The sequence below is a fragment of the Xenia sp. Carnegie-2017 genome, unplaced genomic scaffold (genome assembly GCF_021976095.1).
Source record: "Xenia sp. Carnegie-2017 unplaced genomic scaffold, XeniaSp_v1 HiC_scaffold_22, whole genome shotgun sequence".
In the NCBI taxonomy this organism is placed as follows: Eukaryota; Metazoa; Cnidaria; class Anthozoa; order Malacalcyonacea; family Xeniidae; genus Xenia; species Xenia sp. Carnegie-2017.
Genome location: NW_025813485.1, coordinates 4,798,532 through 4,810,968, shown reverse-complemented (window position 1 = coordinate 4,810,968; position 12,437 = coordinate 4,798,532). Strand labels below are relative to the sequence as shown.

Genomic DNA, 12,437 nt, shown 5'->3' with positions numbered 1-12,437 from the left:
ACTGGTTTTGCGTTTCTTTTACACATTCACAGACATTTTTTCGACCAAGATTCGATAAAATGGTATAAACAATAATCATTACCAATAGTCAGTGAACACAACGACATCAATTACTCAATTTTTAAACTGTATTGTTGTGGTGAGTAACAGACTTTTCAGCATAAGAGTTGTTATCTTCTCTTCACGAAACCCAGAAGTTTGTCACTTCATAGTTTTGCCTTCGCCTGTTTTATGAAACACTCGAGAGAAGTAAATTTAGTAGTTTTAATTATGTAAATAATTTCTTGTTTATTTCTTGCAAGAACAATACAGTAGAGCCACTCCATTGAATTTTTTCGTGCCATGCATGCATACGTTATTACTCATGTGATTACCATAGTCGCAGCCAGTCAATTGCTTTTTTTTGACCATTCGGAATGATGAAATGGCTAACGGAAGCCAGTAATCTAATTAAATATACAGCAGCCAATAGCACACGAAGTGGACCTGCTGTAGATCTTGTGCACAGAAGTTTCGACATTTCCTACGACAACAATATAAGAATAATGTACGTTCTTTCTAACGTCAGCCATGGCCCTCATACTTAAAATATTTATTGTTTTCAGGTATGTTCTGGTTTGAGTAGTTTCTGCTAGCTCTCGTGGGGCCATGTTTAGTTCAGACCAGCATTTCAACGCAAGAGTGTTTAATTTTAACGAAGGTGCAGTAAAATATATAACGTGAAACAAAATCGATGGTAGAGCACACTTTTGTAACTGCACAAACTTTTTTATTTTAAAAACATTTTCTTCATCGCATCAAGTTCGCGAAAATAACATTAATCGCAACATGCATCTTCGACAATTAAGGGCCGTTACAAAATAAGAGTACATGGAATAAGAGTACAAGACACTACACCCTGGCCCCCATACTCAGATAGAAATCAGCAAAACACGTTTGCTCAAATTCTGGCTAAATTGTATTTACAGCACTGCCGATCGTTAGCGAGGCTGCACACTATTCATGACTCGACCCAGTCCTTTTACGTAACCAATATAGTGGTGAACATTTGGATTTGGTGAGTGTCCGCTAAGATTTTTCCCGGGAATGACGTCACAATTTAGAAGATTTTAATGTGGGGGAGTCAATGATAAAATTTCATGTTGCGCACGCATGTTTTTTTTGTTGATAAAAATAAACGAATATATTCATTAGAATAATGTTTTTTTGTAACCTTCATTTAACGAACGAACAGAAAGAAAATTTGCGAAGAATACCAAATACTAGCAGTAGCATGGCTATATTAACGGCTGTTGATTTACATCGAAACGATTCGGTCGGATAGAAAAGCTATGTGCTTTCATGTTATTATCGGCGCTTTTAACGGTTCGAAAGTTATATTGGCTATCCAAGAATTTCTACAGACAGAATAATCTTAAGTGAAAACATAACAACATCCGGACAGGATCCTAGCATGGTATCTGTGGGTGTCTGTTTGTATATATAATTGTTAATATAATGAATCCATGCTATGAAAATGCGGTTCTTCTGAAAGAAAACACACCCATGTATTGTCACACGCAATCACAAAGTGCGCCGATATCAAACTAGTTTTTATACTAATTATAATTGGGAAGTTCAACTGAAGCACAGGCAATTTTACCCCGTACTTTGAAATACGCAGAAAACGATAACGACATTTAGCTAAATCTGATGGGTTTAAGGCGAGAGTTAGGGTTAGGGTTAGTACCTCAAAATACGCAGAAAATGATAACGACATTTAGCTAAATCTGATGGGTTTTGGGTGAGTAACATGTTATCTGACATCATATGTGATTGTATGAGTTGGCACTAAATAGCCAAGTTGGTCTGAACGTGGTCTATAAAGCAAACAAATGATCTTTGAATTAAGAAATTATTTGCTGCATAGGATGGAAAGCAAGTTACCATCATCATATGATATCATAGTATTATTGAACTATAACACAGAATTTTTCCATGGTGGTTTCTAGCAACAATTGTTTACTTTTTATGAATGCTTTAACGAGAATGAGTCATGGGTTCGAATCCCGTTGAGTCACCTGATTTTTTCAGGTTCCTGAGACGATTGCTTAAATTGTCCAGCAAAAGTGCGAAGATCAAATCTTCATTTAATTTAAGAATTATTTGTGTTGCAATAAGTAACGTTCGCATACGAGATGTGATGTCATCCTGCATGTAATAAAGACAAAAGTTTCGATTCATTTTTGCCTCATGTCGATATTTATAAGCTTACATCGACTAAAAAAAAAGGGAAAAAATATTTTTTCAGTCTTAGTTGATTTTATTTATGAAATATATGTCTTTTAATCTACATAGCAATATAGCCATAAAGGATGACTAATTGATTATCATAAAAATGAGCAAGTCATGATAAAAGATGATTGGGAAACAATATAAAGGCGTTCGTGTGTTCAACTTCCTGCATGAAAATTTGAAATGCCGTGTCGTTTAATTTCTTTGAACATAAAGCTCACGCCTTCCTTTGGAAGAGAAGCAGAAGTTGAAACTTGTGCACAAAAAGGAAATTATGTTTCAAGTCTCAAGTAAAGGTAAGAAAGTAAAGGTCAGGATATAAAAAGTATGATATTGCATTTAACATTATACAAGCGAATATTTTAAAAACGGAAATGCTATACGATGACGTTTGACGACAAGGTCTGCCCATTTATAACCAACAAATGGGTGTATATATATATATATATACTGTTGTAAGAACTTGTAAAGATAAATGGAAACAGCAAGTCATTCGGGAGCATAGTGTTCAACAACCTAATTTCATATTGTTTTTAACATTATCGTGTTATACATGGTTTCGTAGATTCATACATTTTTTCTCACGACGATATAAGAATATTGTACTTTTTTACAAACGCCAGCTATAGCACCCGAACTAAAAATTAAGATTTCTTTATTATTGTCAGGTATGCTGTGGCTTCTGCTAGCTCTCATGGGGCCATATTTAGCTCAGACCAGCATTTCAACGCAAGAGTGTTTTATAGAAGGTGCAGTGAAATATGTAACGTGCAACAAAGTCGATGGTAGACCACAATTTTGTAACTGCACAAACTATGCCAAGTGTTACATCAAAATGGTCATAAAAAGAGAGCGAATAGATTCAACAAAATCATTTCAGTATTCGGTGAATGGAAAATTCCAAGGACCAACGTTACTGGTGGAGGAAAAAAGCATTGTGGTGGTAGATGTCTTTAACGAGATGAATGAGGATACATCGATACATTTTCATGGAATGCACCAGTATAACGTACCATGGATTGATGGTGTTGGAAATATCACTCAATATCCTATCCCATCAAACGGAAAATTTAGGTAAGTTTTTTGTGAATGGGTATGCACATGAATGATGTTTTAACGCAGTACAAATTCGTATGATTTTCCTCAGTATGATCGTAATCAGTGCAAATGATATTCGTTTTCGTGGCCAGCACATCATCCCACTCATATTACTGTTGGGAATAAGTTATGTAATTGAATGTCTTACTGACAGAGAGACAAATTCTCCTTAGTTGTTTTAATTTCGTTAACCAATAGGCTTAAAAGAATTTTGATTGATGTTTTGTTGTAAATGAGTTGAAGAGAGAGTCTGAGTGAGTGAGCGATATACGTTTGATAAACATTGCCAGGGAATAAAAATTTCGTTATTCAAAAGCTTGAGTTGTTGCATCTATTCGACATATTCAAAGGGAATATTGCCTGGGCGACGGGCAAGATTCACAAAACGTGGCACCTCCGACGGGATAAGTGAAAATAGTTCGATCAAGAACAAGAATTCGTATTGAAACATGTCGAAGCAGGAAGCTGCGGAGCTAGCACTTGAAGCAAAACTCAAGCATATTACGATCACTTGCGGGAAAACTGAGAGAATTCTTGCGTCAGATAATCACGGGAGAATCGAAAGACATCGTGATGCGTTAAATGAATTAGTAAAAGAAGCAGATACCGCCAAACGTACAGTCGAAGGGTTGAAAATAGCTAGCGGCGAAAAGTCGAAAGCATTTCCGAGTGGGAGGAATCGATAGAAAATACCATCGGTCAAGCTGACAATGCAATAGAACAATTACGCAAGTGGCTTATGGAAGTGAATGAAAGTAAGAAAGCACATTTAAGAAAGGATCAGTTGAATTTCGAGAAAGAGTTGTATGAAACCAAGCTGCACTACAAGACTCAATTGGAAGAGTCCAAGAGGGACAAACCAGAAGAGACAGGAGAAATGAATTCTACAATTAGTGGCAATCTGGAAGCTAAACTACCAAAGCTAGTGATTTCAAAATTTAACGGAAGCTACAAAGATTGGCCAAGATTCTGGAACCAGTTCAGCGAGACTATTGACAAATCAAATATTTCCAATGTAACAAAATTTTCATACTTGAGAGAGTTGCTTGAAAAACATGTCAAGTATTCCATAGAAGCACTACCTTTCACTAGTGAAGGGTATAACCGAGCAAAAGTATACTTCAGTCAAAGTATGGAAAGGAGTCAGAAGTGATTAAAGCCTACACCAAAGAAATTCTTGACTTACCCAACATACCAGATGCCAATGTACAGAAGGTGCATAAATTCTGCGAAAGACTCACCTATTGCGTACAGTCTTTAGAAACTATGGGAAAACTGGAGCAGATCAATGGAAGTGTTGCAATGACATTGGACAAATTGTCTGGTATAAGAAGCGACTTGGTTCGTACCGATCCCAACTGGGATGAATGGGATTACATTAAGCTAATAGAAGCCTTAACATTATGGACTAGGCGAAACCCTAGAAACCCTATATGTGAAGGAGAAAGGAAGGAAAATAGAAACAGTCCCGTGAAAGAGTATTCAACACCAAATTCGGTCAGCGAAAATGTGTATATTGCGATGCAAACGATCATAAATCAGTTGACTGCTCAAAGGTGACGGATATCAACGAAGGAAACAAATATTGGCAAAAAGCGCCGCTGCTTCAACTGTACGGAGAAGGGCATAGAGCAGCCGATTGTACAAGTAAAATAACCTGTCAACATTGAGAGAAGGCATCATACTTCTTTGTGTGAACAAGCAATGGGGAAGAAAACCCTGATGACTGCAACAAAAACCAACGAAGGAGTCTTCCCAATCTTGACTGTAAAGGTTAATGGGATCATGTGCAGAGCGTTAGTTGATTCTGGGGCTGGCAGCTCGTATGCATCTGCAAAGTTGGTAAGTGTCCTTGGCATGAAACCTGCTGACATAACAACAAAACAAGTGGACATGCTCCTGAGTAGTAGTGTAGAACGTCTGGAGACCTATGCAACTAAAGTGGAGTCCCTCGATGGAGAGTTTGGTATGGAAGTAGATTTAATTAAAGTGGAAAAAAGTGAACTTTTATCAGTAAAAAACCCCCAATACAGCCATATGATTTCCAAATACTCACACTTAAAGGGGTTGATATCCAAGATGGTGACACGAAGGCTCAGCTTCCAGTACATGTAGTTCTTGGGGAGGGGTATGCCAGAATAAAACAAAGAATCGTCCCGAATAGGTAAAGATGGCGAACCTATCGCGGAGTTGACCAAGCTGGGATGGTTCGTGATGTCCCCTGGAAAAGAATTTGATCACAATCATATGTTACTAACACAAACCACTCAAAAGGATTATGAGAAGTTGTGCGGTTGGATGTTTTAGGACTTGCCGACACCTCAGAACACGATCAAACCTCAGTGTATGGAGAGTTTAAGGAGCAATTGGTCAGGAGTTCAGAAGGTTGGTACGAGTCTGGTCTACTGTGGCGAGGTAACCATCCTCCCTTACCATCTTACAAAGAAGGAAGTTTGCGACGCCTCAACAGTCTTGTAAAGAGATTAGACAGGGAAGGAATGGCCAGTGAGTATAACAGGATTATTGAGGAACAAGTCAGCAAAGGGTAGTTGAACTTGTAACCGAGCCCCAGTGGGTAGGGAGTTCTACTTACCTCATAAACCCGTGATACGTGAAGCTGCACAAACAACGAAAATCCGTGTAGTTTACGATGCATCCGCTCGAGCGACTCCAAGTGCTCCATCCTTGAATGATTGCCTTTACCCAGGCCCGCCGTTACAGAATAAGCTTTGGAGCGTATTGGTTCATCATCGTTCATTTCCAGTTGCACTTTGTGGCGATATAGAAAAGGCATTCCTCCAGATCCGAATAAAAGAACAAGAAAGAGATGCCTTACGGTTTCACTGGAAGAGTGACAGTCAACCTGAACCCTTGACATATAGATTCACAAGAGTCGTCTTCGGCCTAACTTGCTCCCCATTTCTGCTTGGGGGAGTGCTAGAGCATCACCTAGAAACTTGGAAAACAAAGATGCCAGATATCGTTGAGGAACTGAAGAAATCTATGTATGTCGACGATCTGCTTAGTGGGGGACAAACAGTAGACAAAGCCAAGGAAAGGAAAAGGAAATCAATCGATGTATTCAACGACGCCAATTTCAATTTACATAAGTGGAACTCAAATGCCCATGAGCTTGAAGCAGATGAAGAAGAAAAGGATGATGAAGAAGAAACTTTAGCAAAACAACAACTTGGAACTAAATCTGGAGAATCTAAAGTGCTGGGACTGTTATGGAAAAAGAAAAGTGACGAGATTTCCATAGTGATCCCATCAGAGAAATCGGCAAAAACGAAACGTGAAGTACTGAGTAGATTGGCTCAGGTTTATGACCCTTTGGGAATTACATCACCCTTAATTCTAGAGGGAAAGATAATTTATCGTGATATCTGTAAGGAGAAGCTCTTGTGGGATGTACGGCTAAGCCATTCTTTGAAGTATCGATGGGACTGCTGGGAGAGCAATCTTCCGTGTGAAGTAAGTGTTCCGCGATCATTAGCTGGGTTCCGAGAACCAATCAAGTCTTTAGAGCTGCACGCATTCGGGGATGCTAGCACACAAGGTGTAGGAGCTGCAGTGTACTCAGTTATTCATCAAGAATCGGGAACTACTCAAATTCTAGTTGCTGGTAAAAGTCGTCTGGCAAAAGAGGACCTAACTGTTCCACGGCTAGAACTTGTGTCAGCCCACATGGCAGCGAACCTTCTTGTGAATGTGCGAAACGCTTTGGATCATTTGTCACGGCCGCAAAGTTTTGCATGGCTAGACAGCACTGTCGCCTTGCATTGGATACTTGGACGGGGCCAGTATAAGCAGTTTGTCTCAAACCGTGTCCGTAAGATACACCAACATCCTGAAATAAAATGGCGATATGTACCCACATCCGAAAATCCTGCAGATTTGGCCAGCAGGGGTGGGAAATTAAATCAGACGTGGCTCTACGGTCCAGAATGGTTATCTGATATGAGCAGATGGCCAACTAATATAACCACAACTCCAACTACTGCAACAGAAGCAGAAGCGACAGTCTCCCAAAAAAAGTATCGCAATGACAACAAAACAGTACAGTGGTGATGTTCTGGAACAGTTATTAAGAAAATGCTCACTTAAACGAGCTCTAAGAGTGTCGTCATGGCTCTTCAGGTTCGTAAACAATTGTACACAAGGGGAAAAGAGAACAGGACCATTATCCTTTACCGAGATTGAAGAGGCTAAGATGAAATTTGTCAAACAAGCCCAAAAGCAAGGTCAATTACAACCAAAGTACGAGCAACAATGCAAAGAACTTAATCTTACGCGCAATACAGAAGGGATTTTAGAATGTCGTGGCCGAATTGTGGGTCAGTATCCTATCTACCTTCCCACAGATTCCTTGCTAGCTCAAAGAGTAGTGGAAAAGTTGCATCGTGAAACGTTACATGGAGGTGTTGGATTGACAATGGCTGCTGTAAGAGAGACGTATTGGATACCGAAGTTAAGAAGCCTTGTAAAGAAAGTTAGAAAAGTGTTTTGGTTGTAAAGATATCGAGCGACATCAGTTCCCACACCCTCCTGGAAAGTTACCCGAACACCGGACTTGTGGCGAAACAGCATTCGAGGTAATTGGCGTAGATTTTGCGTGACCAATTCGTTACAAAAAGAAGTCAAGCAAGGATTGCAAAGCATGTCTTGCGTTGTTTTTATGTAGTCTAACTCGAGCAGTGTACTTGGACATGATGCCGGACCTATCTGCTTCCACGTTCATACCAAGTTTGAAACGGTTCATTGCTCGGAGGGAAGACCCAGGAAGATCTATTCAGACAATGGGGCACCTTCATAAAAACTGCGAAGTGGATTAATACTTTCCGAAAGGAGGAACGTCTTCAAGGTTATTTGGAGAAATTCGACATTAAATGGCAGTTTAACTTGTCCTTAGCACCATGGTGTGGAGAACAGTTCAAGCGGCTGATAGGAATTGTTAAACAAGCGATGTATAAGGCAATTGGAGGCGCAAATCTGAAGTGGGAAGAACTGTGTGAAGTGATACTTGACGTTGAAGTGCAAATCAATAGAAGACCGCTCAGTTATTTTGAAGACGATGTTCAACTGCCGGTGTTGACACCCGAGCTCTTTTTATCCAGAGAGCCAATCATCTGCCAGAACAGAAATTATGGGTCGAAAGTGATCCGGACTTACGTAAGAGGGCAAGATACTTGAAATCTTGCAAACAAGCCTTGTGGAAAAGATGGTCGAAAGAATACCTCACTGCACTGCGAGAACGACATAACATGAGTCATGGGACTAAAAGTTCATTGTAAACGTAGGAGACGTCGTGCTGATCAAATCCAACGAAAAGAATAGAGGAAATGGCCTCTTGGGATCGTTATAGAGACATATCCAGGAAGAGATGGAGTGATACGTGGGGTAATGTTGAAAACGCCAAATGGAAACCTAGAACGACCAGTTCAATTGCTTTACCCAATGGAATTAGCTTGTGATCGACAGAGCCATGAAGAGAGACCTGATCTTAATCCAGACGCTCAACCATTCAAGCCAAAGCGTAAGGCAGCTGAAAATGCAGCGGGGATCATCAAATCGATTGCTGACGAAGAAAACGAAGAGATTTGAAACACTTCCTAGAACAGTAATCCATTTAGATATACATCTTATCTTCAGATGTATAGGGGGAGTGTGTTGGGAATAAGTTATGTAATTGAATGTCTTACTGACAGAGAGACAAATTCTCCTTAGTTGTTTTAATTTCGTTAACCAATAGGCTTAAAAGAATTTTGATTGATGTTTTGTTGTAAATGAGTTGAAGAGAGAGTCTGAGTGAGTGAGCGATATACGTTTGATAAACATTGCCAGGGAATAAAAATTTCGTTATTCAAAAGCTTGAGTTGTTGCATCTATTCGACATATTCAAAGGGAATATTGCCTGGGCGACGGGCAAGATTCACAAAATTACCTTTACTTAGTGATCTACTCTGCTAAGTTCGACAATAAATGTTAGGTTTCTCAGCAATATAAGCCAAACGTTACAGAGTAAGGTACGCATCGATGCGTCTAACATGCGATCCATGAAGAGATCCATGCTAAAACTCATTCGTCATAATGCCGCTTCTTCTCTCTTCCGTTCTATTTCAAAAGCGCTTTTAATAAAGACTCTGGTTTCAAACCGTTTCAACCCGTTTCAGCAGCAATATCAACACGTGCGTTCAATAAACACGTGACGGTGTATTAAGCTTCGTTTCAACGAAGAAAGCGAATGGCCATCTGTGAATATTTTTCTGCTAACACAGTAAGATGGTAAGCTGTGTGTGCAGCCTTCATGTACCTCAATTTTTACACGTCCCTCAGTTTGCAAAGTTGACTACACCAAAAATGCATCAAAATAAGAGTGTTTTTTTACACACTTTGAGTACAAGTAAATCAGAAAGGTGCATTGTAAATGCAAATAGTTGTCCTTTAAAATAAATAATTAAATACGTATGTATTCTGTTCGTACCACATAACTGGCAGTAATGCTTTTGTCATTTGATTTTAGCAAAAATTCCTCTAATTTTCACTGAAAATGGATATTATTCCATAAAAGCACACAGGTCATGTACTCTACCAGCACCAATGAGGTCAACATCAAAAGCTACTTATTTCACATAAATCTGGGCAAATAAAGAAATCTAGCATAAAGATCTCTTCAAAGATTTGGCGATGTTTAATTTAACATATTAGTGTTTCCTTAAAATATGTGCAAATACATTCAACTAAACAACAAAGAATTTACATCCGGACAGGATGTTTAAACATTAAAAATAACTAGGAAGTTTATAGAATATAACAGAAAGTTATAAAGTAATTAATACATATTTGGTTGTTTGCAAGTTCGCGAGACACTGTTTCTTTTCCTGAGACAGTAGAGCATACGTTTTAAAATCTTTGTGTGCATTTGGTTTCATAACCAGGTCATTGAATGCATATGCCCCCTGTTAACATTTTATGTCTAGCATTTGTCACACTGAACGCCATATAACAATGTACCATTCCATACCTTTGGTAAATCAATTTATATCTTACAACAGGTACATCTTTCGAGCTTTTCCTCAAGGAACACATTGGTATCATTCCCACATGCGCTATCAACGAGACAGTGGATTATTTGGAGTGCTTATTGTACACGAATCAAAAGGAGATATACACGAAAAGTTGGGAAAATTTATAGATGAACCACAGAAGAAAACGTTAACTTTGTTGGAAAGATTTGAAAATATTGAATTGGACAAAGGCACTTTAGATCCATTTTGTCTACCCGACGGATCAAACCTTCCCATTCCTTACAAAAATGTTAGTTTCTATTTAAATGGCAGACTTGCTGCTGAAGAAGTTGAAGAAACTAAAACATTTAAACGTCATTTAGAATTTTATGTTACTCCCGACAAACATTATCGATTCCGTGTTCTAGGAGCAACAAAGTCAACTATTTTGATGATCTCAATCGATTTTCATAAAATGTACGTAATAGCTACCGATGGTTTTCTCGTTAACGAATTCGAAACAGATTATCTTGTCGTTCATGTAGGCGAGCGATATGACTTTCTTTTGAAAGCCAAAGCAGATGTTAAACCAGGAACAAAATATCCAATTAACATTCAGACACTTGCTGTGAAATGTGACAACTACAGTGAATTGGCAGGAGAGAGTTATGCATTTCTTGTTTACACCCATAAGGACGGTAGCAAAAATTCATCTACCACAACAATGCAGCAAAATAATCGTTGCTTCAATGCATCTTCTCCATGCAAAGTACTCAATTGTCCATTTAGAATAATGCCCAACGAATATGGCAATGACGGTCCCGAAATGATATGCTACGACGTGATATCGTTGCAGTTACTTTATCCCACTTTGCGAAAAAACATCCCAAGTATACATGAAAATACATCTTCATTTTTCAACTTTGAAACCAACCGAAACCATACGAAGGCATTCATCAATGGAGTTCAATTCAATTTACCAGATTTACCTCTCGTTGAATATCCTGACTCAAGATACGAATGCAAGTATCCAGTGAAATGTGAAACACAAGGTGAAAAATATTGTCCTCATGTCGTTTACCTAGACAACTTTAATACAACTGCAAGATTTGTTTTTACGTCAATAATAACAAAGGGTGAACAAGGTGCTCCTATCTACACCCATCCTATCCACATGCATGGTCACACTTATTTTGTAGCAAAGATTGGCTACCCCGAATATTATCCAAATGGCTCAATCAAAGCGCCCAACAAAGATGTACATGTTCCCTCATGTGGAGCTGGAAAATGGAGAGATGGACCACCAGAAGATATAATTGTGAACAGTACAACCGTACGTAAAGATGTCGTCATAGTTCCTGCTGGAGGATATGTCGTTATACATTTTATCACAAATAATCCAGGATATTGGTTTATGCATTGTCATATTGATGAACATCTCAATAAAGGAATGGCGATAGCAATAGGTGAGAAACCTAGTTACGCAAGTAAAGGTCCAAAGCCTCTTTACCACGAAACCAACGAATTTTGTTTTACTGTCGACACGTTTATAAAAAATGAAGCAGAAGTTGCAGTATTTGGAAATCGTTCAGTTGGAAATCCTCAAATCAATATCAATTCATTTGTTTTGTATTTTGCGCTCTTTAAAATCGCGATATTTTTACTTTGATGCATAATGTTTTAAAGAACACTTTAAATCATCGCAACTAGCGATTATGCCACAATCATGCTTCGCATTTTTTCTTTTTTATTACATTAATTTTCTCGATCCACAGCTATGATGTATCGTTTTCTAAGTAAACATTGAGCGAATCTTTAAAAAGATCGCGAGCTGATGCGAATATTTGGGGGAAACATGTTGACGCCATTTGACGTTGATCACAAATGTCATGGGCCAAATCTTTTACTTATACGAAAGAATGTTTTATGCAGTGCGGTGTTTGAAATCAAATGTAGATATGATCTTCGCACTTTGTTGGACAATTTAAGCAATTGTCTCATGAACCTGAAAAATTCAGGTGACTCAACGGGATTCGAGCCCATGACCTCTGCGGTGCC

At 38.7% G+C, this 12,437-nt stretch overlaps 2 protein-coding genes across 2 annotated transcripts; both read left to right on the top strand.

Moving 5' to 3' along the window:
• The first annotated feature begins 2,362 nt into the window (after nt 1-2,362).
• LOC124447179 (laccase-6-like) lies at nt 2,363-12,201 on the top strand. The gene is made up of 3 exons (XM_046998069.1): nt 2,363-2,570; nt 2,943-3,348; nt 10,428-12,201. Exons 1-3 carry the CDS (start codon nt 2,549-2,551, stop codon nt 12,046-12,048), a joined length of 2,049 nt encoding a protein of 682 aa, XP_046854025.1. The 5' UTR covers nt 2,363-2,548; the 3' UTR covers nt 12,049-12,201.
• LOC124447182 lies at nt 5,924-7,866 on the top strand. Its single transcript, XM_046998075.1, has one exon. It carries the CDS (start codon nt 6,343-6,345, stop codon nt 7,441-7,443), a length of 1,101 nt encoding a protein of 366 aa, XP_046854031.1. The 5' UTR covers nt 5,924-6,342; the 3' UTR covers nt 7,444-7,866.
• Nucleotides 12,202-12,437: the final 236 nt, after the last annotated feature.